At 39.1% G+C, this 24,166-nt stretch overlaps 1 protein-coding gene and 1 long non-coding RNA gene across 2 annotated transcripts in view; one reads left to right on the forward strand and one right to left on the reverse strand.

Moving 5' to 3' along the window:
* The window catches only part of SRBD1 (S1 RNA binding domain 1), a 192,406-nt gene extending 178,763 nt beyond the window's left edge, over window positions 1–13,643 (reverse strand). Inside the window, exons 1-3 of the mRNA XM_077915267.1 lie at window positions 13,497–13,643; window positions 7,636–7,715; window positions 5,500–5,680 (exon numbers count right to left, since the gene is read on the reverse strand). Of these exons, the coding sequence (XP_077771393.1) occupies window positions 5,500–5,680; window positions 7,636–7,715; window positions 13,497–13,547 (312 nt within the window). The 5' untranslated portion in view covers window positions 13,548–13,643. The remainder of the gene's footprint in view (window positions 1–5,499; window positions 5,681–7,635; window positions 7,716–13,496) is intronic.
* LOC144324067 (uncharacterized) lies at window positions 13,048–15,905 on the forward strand. The gene is made up of 2 exons (XR_013389448.1): window positions 13,048–13,698; window positions 13,882–15,905. It is a non-coding gene; the product is annotated as an uncharacterized LOC144324067 (long non-coding RNA).
* Window positions 15,906–24,166: the final 8,261 nt, after the last annotated feature.

Below are 24,166 nucleotides of genomic sequence, written 5' to 3' on the forward strand. Positions count from 1 at the left end.
GGTAAGAACTAAAATATCTGTAGACACCACCATTATTACCACCACTATCATATCTAGACAATCTCCTAGGAGAGGGAAAAGGAAGTAGACAAAGAAATGAAGAAAATGTAAAATGATCAAAAGGAAAAAAAGTCAACAATCACAAAAACACTTAAAGTTACCCTCTTTGGACCCTTCAGGCAAGATTTACCGAGTGTTTCTCAGTGTTGTCCACAGAACCTTTTAGGGGATTTGTCAGATCAAACTCTTCACAATAATGCTTAAACACAATTTGCCTTTTTTTTTTTGTTGACATTTCGATGATAGTACAAGAGCAATGGTAGCAAAACCCAAGGCAATGGCATCAAGTAGTACTAGCAATCAATGTTCCCTTCACTGACACACACTTTCAGTAAAACAATGTGAGTTTAACAATGCAGTTAAAAATTATTAAGTTTTAGGGGCAGCCCTGGTGGCTCAGTGTTTTAGCGTTTAGTGTTTAGTTTAGTGTTTAGTTTAGTGTTTCAGGCTCCATGCTTCTCCCTCTGCCTGTGTCTCTGCCTCTCTCTCTCTCTCCCTCTCTGTGTCTCTCATGAATAAATAAAATATTAAAACTTAATAATTTTTAAATTAATTAATTAATTTTAAAAATAATTTTTAAAAAAGATTTTATTTATTTATTCATGAGAGGGAGAAGCAGGCTCCATGCAGGGAGCCAGACGTGGGACTCGATCCCAGGTCTCCAGGATCACGCCCCGGGCTGCAGGCAGCGCTAAACCGCTGCGCCACCAGAGCTGCCCAAATTATTAAGTTTTAGTGCACCTTGCTGGCTCTGTTGGTAGAGCCTGCTACTCTCGATCTCAGGGTTGTGTATTCAAGCCCCACATTGAACATGGAGCCCATATTAAAAAAATAATTATGGGATCCCTGGGTGGCACAGAGGTTTGGCGCCTGCCTTTGGCCCAGGGCGCGATCCTAGAGACCCCGGATCGAGTCCCACGTCCAGCTCCCGGTGCATGGAGCCTGCTTCTCCCTCTGCCTATGTCTCTGCCTCTCTCTCTCTCTCTCTCTCTGTGACTATCATAAATAAATAAAGAAAACAATATTTTAAAAAAATAAGTAAATAATTTTTAAAAATTATTAAATTTTAAAGTTTCAGTCCTTGAAAACATATCTTTTTTTTAAGATTTTATTTATTTATTTGGGATAGAGCAAGGGAGAGAGAGTGAGAGTACAAGCAAGGGAAAGGACAGCAGGAGAAGGAGAAGCAGGCTCCTTGCCAACAGGGAGCCCCATGCAAGGCTCAATCCCAGGCCCCTGGAATCATGACCTGCGCCAAAGGCAGACACTTAACCAACTGAGCCACCCCGGTTGGCTGAAAACACACCTTTTTAATACTGTATGCTGAAATGGTCAGTATACATAAAATACTTCTGCTGTGTGGCAGTGTATACAGACGTGCAATGGTTGTCTTGAGCAAAAGCTCTTATGCACTTGTTTCAATTGTGAACTGAACCAGCTTGTTTTTCCATAAATCACCATTTTTACTTGAAATAATGACTGATGAACGATCGTTATTCAAACTTGGATATCTGGTGGGCATTTTTTTCAGAAATGAACTGAGACTGTCATTTTAAGGAAACATTTGACCAAGAGTAAATTTCAGGCTTTAAAAGTGAAAATTTAAAACAAACAAGTAAATAAATCAATGTGAAAATTAGAATTTTGGAAAATTTGTTTTTTTTTTTTTTTTTCTTTTTCCATGCAAATCTTTTTTTTTTTTTTTTTTTTATTGGTGTTCAATTTACTAACATACAGAATAACACCCAGTGCCCGTCACCCATTCACTCCCACCCCCCGCCCTCCTCCCCTTCTACCACCCCTAGTTCGTTTCCCAGAGTTAGCAGTCTTTACGTTCTGTCTCCCTTTCTGATATTTCCCACACATTTCTTCTCCCTTCCCTTATTTTCCCTTTCACTATTATTTATATTCCCCAAATGAATGAGAACATATAATGTTTGTCCTTCTCCGACTGACTTACTTCACTCAGCGGAAAATTTGTATCCACTGTGAACTTGCTTCCCAACACTGTGATGAGACTGGAGGTTATATTAACAAATGTGACTTTTTGACATCAGATAATAAAAGATCCTCACATTTGGAAGATCTGCATAAATCAATGCACCAATATTTTCCAAATGACCAATAAATGTCACAAAATCATGAATGAGTAATAACAACAAATAACAACACAAACCAATGGATTATAATGTAATAGAGCATAGTTAAGTTCATTAATATGGTTTCAGATTCCACAATGAAACAAACTTTTAAGAAACTACCACTTACTGAGTTTTGGTAGTACATCAAATAAGAATATTCATCTGAAAAACCTTTCAAAACACATCTCCCTTTTCCAAATATGTATCTGTGTGGAGGTGGGTTATCTTCATACACTTCAGTTACAGTCTAGTAAGTTAACATTAAAGATAACTGTAAAAATGTAAAACAATGTAATTCTTCTCACTAATTTTTTGCTGTTGGTTGGGAAAATATGTACTTATTTTTCATTAAAATAAAAATTAGTTGCATTAACATGTAATAGTCTTTAAAAATTAATCAATATTTTAATTTCTCACTTTTCATTTTTATATGGTAAATATCAGTAACAATAACTCACATAACCAGAAGTTCCCTGGGGTCCTCAATAAGTTTTAAGAATACAAAAGGGTTCAAAGACCAAAAGTTTTGAAAAATGTAGATCTAAATCATTGAAAACAGGGAAATAGCTCTCCATTTTATGAAGCTCCTAAGCTTCTATAGCCTGTCTCAGCGACATACTTAAGTTTAGTAAGCCTCCATGAGAACATTTTTCTTCCTTATGCTCAACCTGAATCTTTGGCAGACTGAATAATCAAAGTTCATTTTCTTCTGCCTTCACTGTTTTTATCTGCCTTAACATTCCACATGGTTATTATGTAGCCTATGACTAAACTCAAGACTCCAAGAAGAATTTGACTATTCTTTTTGCTGTCTCTGAAAGTAGTCAACTGCCTAAAGCAAAAAAGTGGCTCCTCGTGTCTTTTCCAGTCAAATCAGTTAGCAAACCTTGGCCTTGGCTTGTGTTGTACTGGGTGAGCTTGATATATAACTGGAAAAGGATAAAGAGTCGAAGGGAGGCTTCTTAAAAATTATATTTAAAAGAACATTTTTATACTCTGTAGCAGCTGAACCACTGGAAGAAAAGTTGAAAAGAGAAAAGAAAGGGGGTGACTACAGACACAGAGACAACAGCCCCAGCAGTGGGATTAACTAACCTAGTGGGTGGCATGACCTTCACTGTTACAGGACAGGGGAGGAGGCAAATATACCTCACCTGGGTGTGAGGTCATGAGGAGCTTTATGTATTCTCAAATACATAGGAGGCAATGTCATCAGCTGAGAGGAGAAAAAGGAATTTAGGAAGTTTAAGAGAAAAAAATCAGGAAAACAAATGTGCCACAGAAAAAGAATGAGCCTCCCAGGTATTTTCAGCGCAATGTTGAGGTCTGAGATTGTGAATCTAAAGGAAGACAAATTAGGTCAAAACTGTTCTCAGCAACAGTCAGCTGCTCAATGCTGGCTGAACAGAGGCAATGGCTCACCCCACGTCGGGACTGATCAGCCACGCGACTCAAGGAAAAAAGGGCAAAACTGGTGAGATGAACACAAAGTGGTTTCAGTAAGAGGTTATGTGGTCTAGACGAGGTAAGGTAGGGGAAGAGAGGGGCTGACTCTTAGTGGTCTGTGAAGCAGATGTGGTGAAGCACGAGAGTCCAAGGATCAGCTGTGGCTTTCCCAAAAGTCACCTGAGGAGCTTTAGGAAAGTAATATTCCTGAGGCCCAGGCCCACCCCCACCCCTAGAATTCCTTCCAGATTTAATGAGTCTAGAATGGGGCTTTGGCACTGGCATTTTTTCAAGCTCCCTGGGGTTGAGAACTAACAAGATGTGACAAGGCTGTAAAAGTGTGGCCGTGAGGACCTCTGAACAGTGAGCTAAAGAACAGGAAAAGGTGAGATGATGCTCTGAAAGCAGGATGGTTGAAAAGGAATATCAGTCGTCGAAGTTTCCAATAATGGCAAGATTCAGGGTGAGTTCATGAGAGGGGTGATGAAGGCAGAGAAGATGACATAGTCTCTGGAGATGAGGAGGTCGAAGAACCAAGAACACAAGGCATAGGGAGTTCATCGTAGTGGAGGGTAAGTCACTAAGAACGAGAGCAAAATATGGGAGAGACATGTAAAGTGGGGCTGAGTTAAAGTCTTCAATGAATGAAGAGGGGTGGCCAGTGGGTTGGGAAATGCCAGCAACATATGCAGGAAGAGACTAAAGAATGATTAATTCTGTCTATGATGTTTGCTAAAAATAAAGTTATAAGGAGGCTACCAATTCTAGTTCTATCCAAAATAAGGTTTTCAATTATTTTGTTTGATGGTGGCTACAGCAGAGCAAACCTTCTTCTAACATGCTCAAAGTCCCTTCATTGAAGTATAAAATGTGTGAATTTTGGCAGTTCTGAAAGAAATTCTAAATCTCCCCAGAATGTTTAAGTGAAAGACTTCCTATCTGAATTCTTTTTTTCCCCTATAGTTTATACATATAACTGAGCATCATTGGAAGGATCAGAAAATCACCATGACAAGGTTCTTAAGCTATACCTTCCTGAGCTATACTTTAATGTTTAGAGGCCAGGCATGTGTACATTTACTGAAGAGAGGGATCATAATTTTTATCAGATTCTCAGAGTTTATATCCTAATACCAAGAACCACTGATCGAAGTTAGTGGTTAACCACTTTCCTAAGTTAGGCAATCAAGCTACTTTTAGGTGAAGCCATGCCGCACTTAATGAAAAATCTCCAAATTCTGCCAACAAGATGAAAGAAGTCAATACCTTCTCAGCTATAGATGAAGCCTGCTCACCCATTCAAAGGGTATTCAGTGAAAAGTTTATATGTAAATATGAAGAAACAGAGGTACTGGATAACTGGAGAAAGGCTGATTTAAATAAAAGCCCAATCCAAGGGCACAGCAAAGTACACTGTAATGTTCCCTATTATACACAATAAATGTGTCCCTGGAAAGTCAGTATTCTACTGCATATTAAAAGAGTATTATTTCAAATGTACCATGGAAGCAGTTTCTTAAAGGAATATGACAGGGAATGATTTTGGAAATGCGTAACTCTCTTTAATGCAATAAGGCCTATAATTTATTGTTGTTGTTGCTGCTGCTTTAATCCAGATTAGTATAGGTACAGTGTTTGCTTATAGCAAAATAGACCAATATATCAGTTGATAAATATTTTTTTCCCTCCAACACAATGGGTCTAATGGTAAATACTATTATGGCCCATGGTATAGAATGCCACTGTGGTATTCTTTTTGTCATCCACCTATTCTGTCCCACTCTAAGGACAAAGTAGCATCAACAATTAAGAAAGCACTACAGTGTTCCCTCCACTCAACTGAAGCACCTACCAGCTCCTCCTTAACAGCCACGCCTTCTGAGCCATCATTGATCTGTAGGGTGGTCTTCTTCACCCGTGGCACCCTCTTTGGTTTGGATTCCTTGGCAACAGGCTGCTTACGACTTCTGGGGACTTTCTTTTGGGGCTCCCAGGCACTATCTTCCTTGTCATCTTCTTCAGAGGCAGATGATCTAGAAGTAAATTGACAGAAAAAACTCTAGGAAAAATGAGGCCAAATGTTAAAGGCAAAAGACATGTTTCTTAAAAGAAGAATAAGATAGTAGGTGTTTAATATAAAATGGAGTGATGAGCACAGACTATGAACAGATCCTAAAACAAGAGTTGATCAAGGACCAATGTAAAAACAGACCCTGAGGGCAGCCCCGGTGGCTCAGCAGTTTAGTGCCTGCCTTCAGCCCAGGGTGTGATCCTGGAGTCCCGGGATCGAGTTCCACATCAGGCTCCCTGCATGAAGCCTGCTTCTCACTCTGCCTGTGTCTCTGCCTCTCTCTGTGTGTCTCTCATGAATAAATAAATAAAATCTTAAAAAAAAACAAAAAAACAGCCCCTGATATGCTATGAATCACAGGTCTCTCCATTCCCCCCCTCACCTACCCAGCACATGCACATGCGTGCACACACACACACACACACACACACACAAACAGAAGAAATCATTTATTATCTTATGTAATTTACCAGGTGGTGTCACACCAGTCATTGTAAGGTTTGCCATTATAACAATGAAAAATGCTTAAACAATTTCCTAAGCAGTAATCAAATTTACTTAAGGTTATTCAAACCAATGCAAGAAATGGGAAATGGCTCTAGGAAACACCCTAAATTACATAAAAAGCCAGCACCAAGATCCTTCCAAATGCTTCAATTAACCGTTTTCTGTTCATTTGGTTTTTTTTCCACCTTTCACAGAATGGATTTGTTTCCTGGTTTATACTGGATCAGGTGCAGCTACAGTACTTTCTAACAACCCACGAATCAAACTCACAGCAACAACAGAGGAAAAATAGCCATGTGAACCCTGGTAAAGAAACATCATGCTCCTGCCAACCCACTTAATTCTATGCCTACCCCTAAAGTAAAAGGTCAGTATTGGTGAAAAGGACAATCACTTCCTTCACTTAGGCTAGTGAATAGGGATATTTGGCTTTTTGAATGGTTTAAGCTCTGCCTGGAGGCAAAAACCTGATTAAATGACTTCTTCTAAATTATGCTCTCCTAGGTCTCCTATAGTCCCCCAGTGAATTCTCTTCAGAAGCAGAGGCAAGCTAAAGCCTAAGAGTAGGCAAAAACAAAATCATTTAAACTCACACAACACATAGTAGTGTCATTGAAAGGAGGGAGAATTTAAAAACCAAGGAAACAGAAAAGCAGGGTTCTGCTCATATTATCTCCAAACTGAGCAGAATGACTTCTTTCCACGTCAGCCTCATCCAGCAGGAGTGCAGACCCCAGTTCACAGGGGGGCAGTTTCAAAGGTCACATGACAGACACAAAAGGGCTTTCAGGTATTAGAAAGAAAAACATTAATAACACGTATTATTTTATTATACGTGGGCAGTTTTAAGACAGCTGGTCATCTCTTATTACTAATTGTGCATCTGGCGCTCACAAGCACATCTTTCATACCTTCCAGGTCTTTCCAAGGTCTTCACTCCCCTGCTCTCAGGGAGCTTACGTTCTAGTATAAATATCATGTTATTTTTGGTTAGTTACTTTCTCTCTCCTTCAATAGTTTAACAACACTGAGATAGAGCCTGAGATACAGCATGAGTTCAATAAACATTTGTTTCACTAATGAATGAAAAAGACAGCCTTGGGACACGAGTGGCTCAGCGGTTGGGCGTCTGCCTTTGACTCAGGGCTTGATCCTGGGGTCTGGGATCGGGTCCTACATTGGGCTTCTGCATGAAGCCTGTTTCTCCCTCTGCCTGTGTCTCTCTGTCTCTCTCTCTCTGTCTATCATGAATAAATAAATAAAACCTTAAAAAAAAGAAATTAAGAAAGGGAGAAAGACAGACAGACACAGCCTTCTTCAACCTAAATGATTTACATTAGTAAGTGACAATGCATTCCTCCTTAAAATATACGTAATTCTTGTAACCCCATATGAAACCAGTATGCTTACAACTCAGACAAGGAAGAGAATTCATCTTTGGATACCACAGCCTGGACCTTTACTTTTGCTCTTCTTGGCAATGATGACATCTGAAAGAAACAGAACATAAAATCAGCATGCCCTGAATCACCTGAATGACTGATCACTTATGTTGTCCATAAAGTGATGTGCCTGATGTTAAAAAAAATGCCATTGGTAAAAAAATGAGAAGCATTCAAAAGCCTGAAGAACTGGTTTCCCCTCCCACACGGCTGCCAACTATAAGAGCAGCTAACAGCTTCAAATGGTTTAAAAGCATGATGAGTATAGGCCACCTTTGGAAAAATGTAAGCTCCAACAAGATGACAATTTTTAATTTTTTTAGAGTTATATGACTGAGTATACCCCAAGTGGTACTAAATAGCTTATCAGACAGTAAATGACAAAATCCTCTATTAAACTAGGTATCGGGATCCCTGGGTGGCGCAGCGGTTTGGCGCCTGCCTTTGGCCCAGGGCGCGATCCTGGAGACCCAGGATCGAGTCCCACATCGGGCTCCCGGTGCATGGAGCCTGCTTCTCCCTCTGCCTATGTCTCTGCCTCTCTCTCTCTCTGTGACTATCATAAATAAATAAAAATTAAAAAAAAAAAAATTTAAACTAGGTATCTCGAAGATTAGAAGTATTTTCCCATTTCTGTATCTTCTTACAATATAAAAGAAAAGCCTATCTACAAAGCTGACAATCAAATAAATGATGTTGCGAGACTAAACAAGCAGCCAGGTTATTCCTAAAAAAGATATCCATTCCCTTAAAATAAAATTTACAGTATTTAACACTTATTTGAAAATAAAAAAATAAATTAATCACTAATGTCATTATAAAATATTTACTAAATTCAAAGGCCTAACTCTTTAAAAACTTGAGACAAATAACCAGAGACATCCTATAATATAGAAAGTAAGCAAATTTACTTTAGCTACTAAATTTTATTATCTAAAGAGTGTATGTCAAGCCGTAAGAACTACATTAGACTCTGACATGCGTGGAACCCTTTAAAAGTTTCTAAACCAGTCATATTTTATAATGCCTCTGGTTCTAACTTCCACTTACAGGAAAAGGAATGCCTCACAGAAATAAGAAGAGGTTGTCACAAACAGAACATGTGCCCTCAGCTCTATATAGATCAACTCACTATTAACCAAGAGAACACTGAGAGGAAAGCAGAACAAAAGAAACAAGAGTCTCCAGGAAGTAGGCAGGACAATCTTTCATCTTCTTCACCTCTCTTTTTGTCATTTTATGTTTATGCAGGTCATCTTTCTTCAAATAAGTGCTTCTAGATATTGATCATAAAGAAATGGGTTGGGACACCTGGGTGGCTCAGCAGTTCAGCCTTTGGCTCAGAGCGTGATCCCAGGATCTGGGATGGAGTCCCACATTGGGATCCTTGCAGGAGGCCTGCTTCTCCCTCTGCCTGTGTCTCTGCTTCTCTCTCTCTGTGTGTGTGTCTCTCTCATGAATAAACAAAATCTTTTTTTTTAAAAAAAAGGGTAACTTCTAATTTCTGTGTTACCTGCATTTTACACAACAAAACAAAAATGCAAACAGAAAAAGTCAGTGTATGATGGGGTAGCATTTCAAACCAGGGCAGAAATTAATTATTCAATAGGTGGTATTAAGAAAACAAGCTATCCCTGTGGAGAAAAACAAACATTTAAGTCCTACTGCCACACGCTGAACAAAATTTTATTCTATGCTAATGATTTAAAATGTACAAAATAAAACTATAAAAGTACTACAGAAAATAAAGATGATCATTTTCATAGTTTGGAGTAGAGGTGGGGGTATACAAATTTTTCCAGGCATAACTCAAAATTTCAAAAGACAAAAAGACAAACAGATTTCACTACATAAAAATTAAAATTCCAAGTCAGCAGTGGGACCTTTCCAGAAGCAAACCAATTTGCTTTGCACTATCCTCAAAAAAAATCCTAAGAAGCAGTGCCTGATACCTTGGAACTATGGATGAAGAGACTAAGGGCTGGTATAAGCTGTATGAGGCAAAGGAATATCTCTAGAGGCCCTACTCTACTTTATGCTATTAAGCAACTGACCCAGGAAGACATCTGGAGATCTGGAAATTTATTCTCTGGAGAGGATAAAACAGTTTCTAGGCTAGAGGACATCAAGTATAGTTGTGGGCATGGGAATGCTAAATGTAGAGAACCCCTCCCCCTAGTCCTCTTCTCCCACTAGGCTCCTAGTCAGATCCTTACTCTCTAGGGAGAAGAATGGAAAGGTTCTTCGCTGGACAATCTGACTAGCCCAAAAATAAAAACCTGAACATACTAAGTTTCCCAACAAACAACCTAACCAAATCATCTACTCCCACCACCCCATTTTACAATATACCTGAATTCAGAACATTCCCTTATGGACCACCATTCACCAATTCTCACTCCATACTTCATCCTTAATAGAAATGGGTTTAAAATAGGGGTAGACAAATGCTGGTAGTCTCATAAAATGTTTTAACCATTAAAGAAGACTTCCTTGAAATAAATATTTCTAAATGTCCCTTAATTAGGCACCCTGGAAGCACCACTGAAAGATAAGATATAAAATTGTCTTTTGACAATTAGAAAAATAAGAATTTGAAAGAGGAGGAGGGGGTGCCTGTGTGGCTTAGTCAGTTACATGTCTGACTCTTGATTTCAGCTCAGGTCATGCTCTAAGGGTTGTGAGATCCAGCCTTGCAGCAGCAGGCTCTGTGCTAGACATGGAGCCTGTTTAAAATTCTCTTTCTCTGTCTCTCTCTCTCTCCTCTGGCACATGTGCTTCTGTGTGCTCTTAAGAAAAAAAAAAAAAAGAAAAGGTGGGAAAGGAGAATATGCATGAGCACACGGTTAATTTCAGAGTGATCAGTTTTAGAAAAAGTATATACAGAAACTAAGGACCTAGAAATTATTTCTTAAAAGCTGCCTACACCAGGCATACTCCCAAGGATATGCATATTCCAGTTTAAAGACCAGTGTTCTTGGGAGTTGTTTCTCAACCTTCACTCCTCCCATGTTCCCTTTCCTCATATCACAGGATTTGTTAGACTAACAAACCATTTCCACGGTTTTAAATATCTATATCACCTACTTATTAACGATCCCAATACTTCCATCCCAAATCTTGCCTAAGATACGGATTTACATAGTAAATTATTCATAATGCCTATGAAATTATGTAAATGCCTCAAAGTTACCTAAAATTTAACATATCTACGATGAAGTCTTGGTAACCATTTCCTGTTATAAAACCCATTCCTACCCCAGTCTTTCCCATCTCAGTAAATGGCACCATCATCCACCTAAGTGAATGGCTAAACCAGAAACTTGGAAAATTTTTAATAGCTTCATTGAGCAATAATTGACATAATAAATTGTACATGCTTAAAGTGTACAAACTTGATAAGTTTTGGCATATGTACACCATATCCACACTCAAGATCCTGAATACATCTATCATCCTCTAAAGTTTTATTTGCTAGCCAAAGCCTTGCAAATCTTTCTTACTTTTACCTCCCACAACCAGTCTACTAGTAACATAACTTCTTCCTCCAAAATATAGGCTAAATTTCTGTGATCTCCAGTGTCTTTAGTCTTCAATATCTCTTACCCAGACTACTGTAATAGCCTCTTAACTAGCTTCCTTGCTTCCCCTCTTGCCTTTACTACTCATTCTCCACATACCAATGCAAAAAAAAAAGATGATTTAGAAAATGCTTAACCATTTAATGACTTCCCACTCCATTCTCCACATAGAATCAAATCATATTTTTTTTTTTTTTTTACCACAGCCTTCTAGAATACCCTACAGAACTGACCCCCACCTACCTTTCTAACCACCTTTATCATGTGCCATAGGTCTTCAGCCACAGTCACTACATTGTTTCAGTCACTATAACAAGTATGATCCTTTGCCATTTCAGGTTCACTCTGCCTGGAACACTATCCTCCCTGCTCATCAATAGGATGGCTCCTCATCTCTTAGGCCTCAGCATTTTAGGCCTAAAATGGGTTTCTCAGATATCACATTATTATAGGACCCCATTTACTTCCTTCATACAGTACTACACAAAGCACAATCTATAATTATCCTTGTTTATTGTCTGCATCCCCCATGTTTACTCTATGGCAGTAAACTCCATGAAGGAAGAAACCACATTTGCCTTATTCACTTCTCGGTAACAGAGATTAGCACTTAACGGCTGCTCTATAACTATTGATTAAATGAACATAAGAATATATACAAAACGTTCCCAAATGAATGAGAACATATAATGTTTGTCCTTCTCCGACTGACTTACTTCACTCAGCTAACTGGGAAACGAACTAGGGGTGGTAGAAGGGGAGGAGGGCGGGATGTGGGAGTGAATGGGTGACGGGCACTGGGTGTTATTCTGTATGTTAGTAAATTGAACACCAATAAAAAAAAATAAAAAAAAAATAGAAAAAAAAAAAAAAAAAAAAAAAAAAAAAAAAAAGAATATATACAAAACGGTCTTTATAGAGGAGTATACACTTTTCCCCATCACTATTAGGCAATAGCACACATGGCACTCATTGTTCTTTCCAAAGAGTGATGGTATAGATGAACCTTCCTATTCTTAGTGACTTGAGATTTCTAACTTTCAAGGCTGTCTCAGCTCTGTGGACACATGAGCACATTCAAAACCAGTTGCTGTGACCTTACTCAGGGAGGAGGCACTAAACAAGGGCAACTGAAAAATCAAGGGGAGGGGGATGAGGAAACTGGCACACATGTAAATGTTACATTAAAATTGGGAAATCCGGGATCCCTGGGTAGCTCAGCGGTTTGGCGCCTGCCTTTGGCCCAGGGCGCGATCCTGGAGTCCCGGAATCGAGTCCCGCATCGGGCTGCCAGCATGGAGCCTGCTTCTCCCTCCTCCTGTGTCTCTGCCTCTCTCTACGTCCATCATAAATAAATAAATAAATAAATAAATAAATAAATAAATAAATAAATAAATAAATCTTTTATAAATAAAAAAATAAAATAAAATAAAATAAAATTGGGAAATCCACGAGAAATTTTAGGAAGAGCAGAGGTGAACAACTTTTTAAGAGGCACCTAAAGAAATTTCCCTGAGTACAAAAAGTGCTCGGAACGTGAGCAAAGATCCTTCCGTAATAAAAATAAAGTAATAGACGTGGAAAGAGCCTCAGAAATCATACAGACCTTTAAAACAAAAACAAAGGCAACCACAACGACAAAAAAATCAGACGCCTGAGATCCAGCGAGGTGAAATGGTTTACTCAAAGGGAGAACCTATATTCTGGTTATGTAGCTAGAACCCAGAGCTCCACACATCAAGCCTAGGCTTGCTTCCCATTCCACAAACATTCTATGAATGGCATTCTGGCGCGTGGGAGGTTACAGGAAAGTTGCCTAGAGAGTTCCCATTCATTCATTCCTTTCCTCAAGAGTTATTCGGAGCCTCCTGGAAGCCAGGCGCCCTGCTAAGGATGGAGTTGACGCAGACCAGGCCATGACGTGATGGTGAAAAGGGCGCTTCCTCCCCCATCTCCGATAACTTGAGGTACAGAGACAATCTGGGTTTGCCCGGCTTCTCCCACGTCTGCCCCCACGCGCTGAGAGGACGCGCCAGGTGACACGCGGCAGGCAGAGGGGTTTCCGGGTGTAGGCTGGAAGACACAGACCGCAGACCGTAAAATGTCATGAGACTTAGCACTTTAAAGAGGGATGTGATTTCCCAAATGAGCGCTCCGAACTTTTTAAATGGCCCCTAGAACACCGGAGCCCGGGCTCCGCGCTCACGCGAGGCCGCAGGAACACCGCCCAGGCGGACGCTCAGCTCACCTTCCCGCCCGGCGAGTCAGAAGGCCCGGGATGCTGGGTGTGTGACCGCATCTTCCGGTTCCCGCCGGAAGTTTTTCAAACGCCGGAAGTCCCGCCTCGCTGCGCTCAGACTCGCCGCAGAGTCGCCGGGCTGTACCGGAGCGGGATGGAGCGGAGCCGGACGGAGGCGGGGCTAGAGCGAGGATCCCGCGGGAGCGCTGAGGTGGGGCCCTGCTCCCGGGGCGGGGTCGCGGCGGGGCGGGGGGGGGCGGTTCGGGGGGCCGGGGGCTCGGGGGCGAGCGCTTGTCCCGGGTCCTGGGGGAGGTGGGGGCGGCGGTGTTACCCGCGCGGCGCGCCTCCCGGTGCTTTCTCGTGTCTTCACCCGCTTTCCTCTCTTCGCATCCAGCTTCTTTCAAATTCAATCAAGAATGTTTCTTTTCATTACATCACTCGGAATTTGCAGTAGAAAAATGAGAAACGGTCAAGTTTTATTCTTTCCAAAGTCGATTTTAATCGTCGTCCGTGAACTTCCCTGGCAGCGTTTTAGGCGTATGTTTAGCGTGTTTCATTACCTCCTAAGCCCCAAGACAAGGGGTTTTGCTTTCGTCTCTGGAAATACCCACGTTTTGCCTCTTCTGAGAAGCCCTCACACCGCCCCTGAGGCGCCTGCTACCTTAAAGGAAGAGCCTGACCCTGGAGTCCTCGCTGTCCTGCTGCGGTCTCGGTCTCGGCGGCTTGCGCTGCCAAGTGGATCGGTTTGCAACTTCCTATTGCACGTGGGCAAAGCCCTTTATGTCTTTGAACTTGTTTCCACCCCTTCCCTCGTCTTACCCCATCCCTCATAAGGTGCCCCGTTACATATGCCGAGCAAATGCGCTCACAGAGTTCATGGGCTCAAGCGCCTCTCCCACATAACCTCACCTTGGTCAAAAAGGAGAACAACACCCTGACCCATTTCATTTTCAGAGCTTTGAAAAAGTGCTGTGATTTTTGTCCTAAAGACCCAGTGTCTCCCAGGTGAGCCCTGCTCCTAATCCCAGCGTTTCCATTTCCCTTCCCACCAAAACAAAAGTAGCTCTTGCTTTTTATTTTGATGACTCCAAAGAATCTCACCCCCACTTGCATCCCCTAAGTTCCATTTTTTCCCCCATTGCAAGTTAAAAACCATGAAGGGCCTTCCCAGCAATTCTTTCCCTTACCTTGAATATATTTCCTCAAAACCAGTATTCAGTAGAAATGAAAAAATGACTTGTGTTTTGACGTGTGTTTTTTTGTTGTTGTTGTTGTTTCGGGTTTTTTTTTTTTTTTTTTTTTTTTGCCAAACACACCACACTGTAAACTCAAAATAACAGACCCAAAAAAATTAGACTGAAAAATTAGGGAAATAAGTCTGTTGTTGAGATTCAATTTAGCAGATCAAAATCCTATGGATATGGGATGCCTGGCTGGCATAGTCAGTAGAGCATATTACCCTTGATCTTGGGGTTGCAAATTTGAGCCCCATATTGGGCGTAGAGTTTACTTAAAAAAAAATTTTTTTTTAATTATTTCAAGAAAAAAAACTTTTAGAAGATTCTATAGAGCAGCTTTCCTTGCTAATGACTCATTTTCATGTGTTTTGAGTACTGAAAGGCCAAACAAGGTATTGAAATGTCTTATCAGTGAGCCTTGCTACAGATTTACCCAAAGTGACCATAAATTTTGCTGGATAATGTTTGAGACAGGAAGAAACAGGATTCTTTGAATTTAGTAAGTCTGTTCAGCTATACCTAACCTTCCTGGACAGTAAGGATCAATTTCTGAGATTGCAGAGTTCTTTTTTTTCTTCTTAATTTGTAGTCTCATGTTGCCTTTTGAAATGGTTCCAGAAGGTTTGGAACCGTCTGCTATAATCACAGTCTGCTCCATAATTTCTAGTTCTGAAAATACTAGAGAACACATTACAGTTCTGGATGACAAGGGGAAACTGGGTCATGATAATCAACAATAATAATTTACTGTTTACTATTCAACTACGTTTGAGGTCAAATTGTGCTACCCACGTTTAAGGTCGGGGATATTATCTAGAATCAGGGTTGGATTGTATATCAAAATAGCCACAGTATAAAGTGAGGGTGAGAGTAGAGATTGACCGGCATTATGCTAGATCTTGACTCCTCCATCAGGGATATTTGACTTTCCACTGGTGAAGAAAAAAAGAGGGCAGCCAGGGTGGCTCAGCGGTTTAGCGCCACCTTCAGCCCAGGTTGTGATCCCAGAGTCCTGGGATCTAGTCCCACATGGAACTCCCCTGCATGGAGCCTGCTTCTCCCTCTGCCTGTGTCTCTGCCTCTCTCTCTCTCTGTCTCACATGAATGAATAAGTAAAATCTTAAAAAAAAAAAAAAAAAAAAAGATTACTAAGTTGAAGTAAATAACCTATAAATTTTTAGACATCAGACATCTGGGAAAAATAAAAGCTGGGGCAGAGTCCTCTAAAATTAATGCAGGTGGCGACGTACTCCAGAGACAAGTAACACTGTCCAGAAAACATTTCTCTGTTGGAATTTTGCAAGACAATCACTCCTACTAAAAGCTGTCAAAGGAAATTTATAATCACTAAGTATAAACCAGGCCCCAGCATAAAAACTGCCTTTTCTCTCTAGGACCTTGCCCAGTCTATTGTTTACTTTTGGATCTTAATTGCTGAATTTCAAAAAATTCATGGCTTTAGCCTGGAATAATTTGGACTCTCACCTGAGACTTATGCAATAGAGTTTGGGAGTAATGAAACATGTTTTGGATTTGCATGCAGGTTATTTATTTTATTGCTGCAAAACATAGAGCTGTTAATATGGTATTTATTGGTATGTTATCACTTGCATGTTATTGTCTGTGTTTTCAAGTCTTTTCCCTATGGGATCTGTCTCCCCAGGGACACTGTAATAATGTTAATGACTTCTATTTATGGATCATCTACTTTGTGTCACACACTAAGTTAATGCTTTTACATGTATGTGTATTTAACCTACATCTCAATGAGATGTTGCTATAATCCTCTTTATAAATGAGAAGACTGAAGTTATATCAGCTATTAAATTGCAGATCTGGATTTAAACCTAGTACTCTCTTTTTTTAAGACATTTATTTATTTGTTTGTTTTAATTTAAGGAGGGGAAGGGCAAAGGAGAGGGAAAGAGAGAGTCCTCAAGCAGGTATCTCGCTGAGCACAGAGCCTTATGGCTAACTCCCAGGATCCCGAGATCATGACCTGAGCCGAAACCGAAAGTCGATAGCTCAACCAACTAAGTTACCCAGGCCTCTAAACCCAGTACCTTTAAAGACATCCATATACTACCAACTCAAAGCAAAGATCTCTCCTTTCTCCACCTTGTTGGCCAGTGCAAGACTGAATCTTTGGATGCTCAGGAACTGTTAAATCTCTAAATATACTAAATCAAGAACTGTCTACCCACCCAGGACATTACAAGGCCCTTCTTCCTCTTCATTTCAAACTAATCAAAGTTCCATGGGAACAAAAATTCTAAATATAGATGTACTATATTTTGTACCCACTAAATTGTATGGTACTTGGATCTAAATCTTGGAACTAAGTCTTAGTCATTTGGTCTCCCCTTCTCCAACTTCTCCCTCCACCCACACAGTTCCTAATAATCTTGACAAATAATAGGTATTTAATAAAATAGTAGAACTAACTTGTGGCCCAAAGAATGTGCCTGAAGTAAAAATAAATCCTTCCTCATACCATGAAAATAATCTAAAGCTCCTGCCATGGATGGGTTACCATTTAAAAACTCAAGTGTACTTTTGGAAGCTCAAATTTTTTGTCCCTGAGAGTCAATCACCTAGCAAAGGTAGAGGAGTCTGTTTAAGATAAGAGAATACACAAACTGAAACTAAGCCCTAGTACATGAATTGCATATTAGCTGTGCCCATCCACTTTCCCACTATTAGAAGCTCTCATTCCTAACACTGAAACTCATTGGCTTCAAAGAGCTTCTCTCAGTGATTCAGCCGGGAACTTAGAGATTTCCTGCAAAATACAAGAGATTGGTTACCAGAGAGCAGACTGCCTCTGTCTTCCAAATGAAAAAGGGTGTTAAGTGAGCTAGACCAGGCTGGTAGTTGGGTTCCCATACTTGGCCTTTCCTGTTACTTTTTTAGTCTGACTGGGAGCAGCAGCATAATTCCAACTTGCTAGTCTAGTGCTGAGGACATTTTTCTTTTTTCTTTTTTTTTTTTTTTTTTAGGACATTTTTCTTTTTTCTTTTTTTTTTTTTTTTTTTAGGACATTTTTCTAGCCCGGAGTAAGTATGTCAGTTTCTTGTGTAAAAGGAAAAAGATTCAAGGGATTAAAATCCTGAATTTTGATAAAATGTTGAATGGATCTTGAGGAGCCATAACTTAAGCCTGAGGAAATTAATTGTAGATTTTTCTAGGAAATGGATATTCAGGCATCATTCAGAGGGATTAGATACATTTAATTTATCTTATATGAAGTAAAACTGTGGAACCTACATGTTGAACTAGAATATAAATTCTGCTTTAGCTGAAAACTGAAATTTTCAGTGTTTTCCTACTTGCTTTTTTTTTTTTTTAACAAATCATCAAGATATTTTGTAATGAATGCAATTAAAAGCAAGATTAAGACAAAAAAATACCTGAATAGTAGATGAAATACTTTATTGCATGGTCTACTGTTCCACTTATCACCTGCCTGGCAAATTCACTGGCTAAAAGGCTCAATCAGTTGATTCATGAGCAAATATATTGCATTGTTCTCATGATGAGTTTCTCATTCTCAAGTAGTGTCCAGGGACCCCTTCAAAGGCCCCAAATATCCATTAAACAACCTGAGATCTAAGCATAGAAACCCCACAGGGCTCATTAGGATCTTAATGATGGCATAGCTGATTGGGTTGCAGGCAAGGGATGAAAGGCAACATAGTGGAGCCAAATTAATTTTGTTCTTCACCATGGGGATCCATATCTGAAGACTATACATCAGAACTAGGTTTTGTTTCTAACACCTCTGGTCTGTCTTACAGTTAATAAGCTGCAAAGTGCTTGCCAGAAACACTCATCCAGAATACCTACAAAGTTTTAATACTGGAAGCTTCACTCACTAACTGGAATTCAAATTCAGAAAAGCATTGTGTGTCAGATAAGTCCCAAGTTTGCCCTTTTTTAAAATCAGGTTTTTGAATATAATTTACATAGAGTAAAACTCAACTATTTTATTGTGACAAACATATACAGTCATATAGCCACAATCAAAGGTTTAAAACATTCCCATCACCTAAAAAAACTAATGCCCCATTGTACTCAGTCTCCCCCCAACCCAAAGCCCAGACCCTGCAAACACTCATCTGTTTTCTGTCTCAATGATTTTTACCTTTTCCAGATTGTCATATAAATGGAGTCATACAGTAAGTAGCCTAGCCATTTAAGTCTGGTTTCTTTCACTTAGGATAATGCATTTGAAACTAATCCATGTTATTGCATGTGTCAGTAGTTTTTTTTTTCTTTTTATTACCAGTTAGCAATCCATTGTGAATGTACTACAGTTTGTTTATCCATTCAATAGTTGATAGACATATAGTTTTTTCCACTTTTTGGCTATCATTAATCTGCTATGAACATTCATTCATATACAAGTTTTTTGTATGAGTGTATATTCTCATTTCTCTTGGGTAGATAAATGACCTAGGAACAGGATTGCTGGGTCATATGATAAGTATTTAGTTTTATGAAACTACTAAATTGTTTTCCAAAGTAGCTATACCATTTTGCATTCCTACTAATAGTACATGAGAGTTAGTTGCTCCACACCCTTGCCAGGACTTGATATTGTCCGGTTTGTTTGTTTGTTTGTTTGTTTCTTTCTTTCTTTCTTTCTTTCTTTCTTTCTTTCTTCCCTTTAATAGGTATGTAGGAGTATCTTATTAGAGCTTTAATTTGCATTTTCTTAATGACTAATGATGTTTACTACTAATTTATTTGCCACCATATATCTTCTTTGGTGAAGTGTCTGTTAAAATAGTTTGACAATTTTTTATTGGATTTTTATGGTTTATGAATCATGAGAGTTCTTTATGTACCATGCATACTAGTCCTTTATCAAATATGACACTTGGCTTTAAGAGTTTTAAGTTACCACAGGCAGTTACCAGCATAATAACACGCAAAAAGTGATTTTTTTTCCCTGACCACAAAGAAAACTGCCCCAGCCTCGTGTTCTTCAAGAGGCTAGCTAAGAGATGGTATCAAAACCACCAACATTTTTACATACAGGAATTTTTCTAAAACCAACATCAGCGCAGACAGAAAACATTCTTTGTATAAAAATGAACTAATTTCACAGTGAAAGATGATCACACTAAAAGAATGCTTAAAATTAAAAAGGTGGTACCCACAAGCTTTAGCAAATAATGTGGAAAGTTAGCTAAGCTATAGTGCTCATACAGCATAACAGGATATTTTCTTTAGACTGGACTATGATCTGAATATAAGAAAATCCAAATAGTTTGCTGAGAAACTCCTGTTGGATTATGCAAGTTAGAGAGTTTAGCAGAAGTAGCTATTGCATATATAAGGGCCTTTGATAATTTTCTGTCATGAACTGTTGTCAGGAGAACCAGGTCTATAATTCCCATAACTTTCAGGCCTGTTTCTAGAAATTATTGGCTAGTGTTTCTCAAATTTTAATGCATATAGGAATCACCAGCAGAGCTCCTCTTAAAGACTGATTTCTGGTCCCTGGCCTCCAAGATCCCAGGGTAATGAGTTTAAGGTTGTATCTATGTATATATGACAATACCAGGTGATTCTGATGGGGTGTTCAATGCTTACAGAAAGATCACCCTGATTTTACCTGGGCACTTGATTTAAGAAAAAGGGGGATCCCTGGGTGGCGCAGCGGTTTAGCGCCTGCCTTTGGCCCAGGGCGCGATTCTGGAGACCCGGGATTGAATCCCACGTCGGGCTCCCTGCATGGAGCCTGCTTCTCCCTCTGCCTGTGTCTCTGCCCCTCTCTCTCTCTCTCTCTCTCTCTCTCTCTCTGCCTCTGTGTGGGTGTGTGTGTGTGTGTGCGCGCGCGTGTGTGTCTCATGAATAAATAAATAAATTCTTAAAAAAAAAGAAGAAATGTTTTATGTTGAACATTAAACAATCTTAGTAAAAAGTAAATTTATATAAAATTAGGTCTATCCTAATTCTAGAAAATATCACATCTGTACCCTAAAACACAAACCACTGAAAATCGTTCATTTCACTGCTGGGTCTTTAAGCTTGCTTCACCCTGCACCAGCCTGCCTGTAACAAGGAACCACAAATGCCAACAGGATTTGATGGTAATCACCCAGGATCCTGCTCTTATCCACACCTAGCCAACACTGGCTTTGATCCCATATCCATCAAGCTGTGACCCTAAAAATTGTACTTCTGTGTTAAACTTTTTGAGTTATTCTCGAAATAGGCCTGATATTTGACATCTGCACTGGTTATCAGTGATTCTTTGTCACCCAGGATTGCTAGGATTGATTTTGCCACTTGAAATTTAATACTGCGTTTTGTGTGTATAAAGCATGCAGAGTGGTTTGGGAAATGGATCTCTGCATTTCTAAATATCATCAACAACAGGAATGAATTGGCAATACTGTTTTAATGGCATCCGTAACTGCCAACATCTCAGAGTCATTCATTGCAGTTGCTTCCTGGTTTGTTTAGCAAATACCACGTATGAGCAGCCCAGTTATTGCCAAGTACACTGGTGCCAATTAAACTATTTTCTTCTCTTTTCAAGATGCTTCTCTCCTTATTCATCTAGATACTGCTAGATGGTTCTGCTGGAAATCAAAGTCTAACAAAAACAATATCTGATATATTTATACCTTGGTTTATGGAATAGATTCATCAGTAGAAATATCAAGGAAATGATGAGGGGAACAGCTATATCGAACTTAGTTTTTAACTAGCAAATATCTGGGTGATGACTTACAAGTGACAAGAATCCTGAAAGAAAGGGATGATGTCAGCTGATTTTCGTGGCTGGTCAGGTACCATGCTGGACTCTGGATGAAGGATGAAGAGTGGTGCATGCAATGGCCCATCCCTTCCTTCACAGTGCTCGTTGGCCATTATGAGGAACAAACACAAAGCTATGTACAGTCTGAACAAAGTAGTGGTGTCAAGAGCACTCATGTCCAGTTGCATTTTTCTAAATTGGAATTTATTATTAAAGCATTTTATTTGTTAACATAGTTATGCGGGACAAAGTGCAAAATATACAAAAAGGAATATGATAGAAATTGTCACCTCTGTTCCCCAGCCACTAGTACCTATCCCTATGAGCAACCTATGTTACCAGTTTCTTGCAAATCCTCCCAGAAAAAATTCTTTGCATATGCAATCAAATGAAAGAATACATCTTATCAAACCTAGAATGCCATTGATTGCATGCAAGATGTAATTATTCTGTTTATATGTACTATATATGCCATTTAGATCTTCAAATTGGAAAGATCTTCAAATTGGAAAGATCTTCAAATTGGAAAGTATAGAACAAAAATCATGAAGAAGGACTCAAGTTTGCCATGAAAGAAGAAAAATGCTAAGAAGATATCTAGTCAATTTATAGGAGTTAAAGTCTTTGAGTGTACACAAATACCAATCACCACACTAAGACACACAGATGTGACAAAATCATTCTTGGGAATTCCTGGGAAATATGAAGGAAAAAAGAATGTTTATTAACACTGAAAAAGTAAAAATGTCATACTCTTTTTAAAATTTAAAGAAAAAGAGGTAATTAAAAGGCCCCAGAATAGGTTTGTTAGACATTTTATGCCACAGCCAGGTTGTGGCTATGGTGTGGGGGAAAAAACTAAAGAGAGGCTTACTTTGCCAGCAAACTAAATAACTTAACTGCACCCCATCAAGTCAAGGGACCCATAAAGAACAAGTATGCATTGTGTGTCAACTACACTCAAATGAAAAAGATTTCTGTCGTTAAAAAAAAAAAAAAAGCAACAATCATAATTGGGTGAAAATTGGAACTGAATTTTTTTTTTTTTTTTTTTTTTTTTTTTTATGGAACTGAGTTTAAATCTTGTCTCTGACACTACCTAGTGGCCTTGGGCGTATCACTTCATCTAATTTTTTTCCTCTAAAATAAGGTGATTAAATTTATTGACTCCTATGTTTCTTCCTGTGAATTACACTTTAACTATAACCTAGTTGTAACTATATTACATATAACTATAAATATTTTTTAACTATATAATCTGGAGAATTTGGAAGATCTAAAGTTTATTGATGTAAGCAAAATGCCATCTGTCATAAAATCTTAGTGGAAGTGATGAAGAAATGGATTAGATTTCCACCTAGTTGGAGCACCTGGCTGGCTCAGCATCTGTTTTCGGCTCAGGTTATGATCCCCTGGTCCTGGGATTGAGTGCTGCATCAGGCTCCCTATAGGGAGCCTGCTTCTTCCTCTGCCTATGTCTGCCTCTCTTTGTGTCTCTCACGAATAAATAAATAAAATCTTCAAAAAAGATTAAAGATTTCCACCTAGTTCCAATCAGACTGGCTGACTGATAAAATCATAGGACTGGGAAAAAGGGTCAAAAATCATCTCATACTACTGGGTAAAAAAAAAAGATCTCTGAAATCAGTAAAAGGAAATATAATAAAGTTGTCCTTGAACTCCTCTAAGAGGAGTTTAGAGGTTCCTCAAAAAATTAAACAGTTGTCATAGGATCCAGCAATTCCACCCTAGATAAATACCCGTGAGAAATGAAAGATGTGTTCATATAAAAACTTACACGTGATGTTCATAGCAGCACTATTTGTAATAGCCAGGAAATGGAAATGACCTGACTGACCATCAGTTGATGAAAGGTTAGAGAAAATGTAGCAAATTCACACAATGGGATATTATTCAGCTTTTAAAAGGAATGAAGTATTGATGGATACTACAATATGGCTGAACCTTGAAAACATAACCTAGATGAAAGAAGACATAAAAAGCCACATATTGTATGGTTCCACTTATATGAAATGCCCACACTCCGCAAATTAATACAGAAAGTAGGTTGTTGGTTGGCAGGGTATTGGAATAGGGGTATTGGGAAATGACTGCTAATGGGTATAGGATTTCTTTCGGCAAGATGAAAATGTTCTGGAATAAGCTAGTGATGACAGTTTCACAATCTTGTGAATACCACTGAATTAAAAACTTTAAAATGACTTACAGCATATAAATTTTACTTATTCTAAAAAATTAATTTAAGGGTCACTTGGGTAGTTCAGTTGTTTAAGCATCTGACTTTGGCTTGGGTCCTGATCTCGGGGTCCTGGGATCAAGCCCTGAATTGGGGTCCTCACTCAGCAGGAAATCTGCTTCTCCCTCTCCCTCTGCCCCTTCCCCTACAGGTTCTCTCTCTCTCTCTCTCTCTCTCTCAAATAAATAAAATCTTTTTTAAAATTAATTTAAAAGGCATTTATAGAAAATCAGTGTCAGAGACCAGACTTCATAGTTTAATATGGTAAAAATAAAACAGATTTTGAATTGGCTATAAACTCATAAGAAATCAACAGACTGAAATGGTTACTTAAGAAAGTATGCTATCTTGGGTTTCATCAACATTTATTGAGGACATTGAAAATTGAGTCAAGCATTCCCAGGATCAT

Source organism: Canis aureus, chromosome 11, assembly GCF_053574225.1.
Source record: "Canis aureus isolate CA01 chromosome 11, VMU_Caureus_v.1.0, whole genome shotgun sequence".
Lineage (NCBI taxonomy): Eukaryota > Metazoa > Chordata > Mammalia > Carnivora > Canidae > Canis > Canis aureus.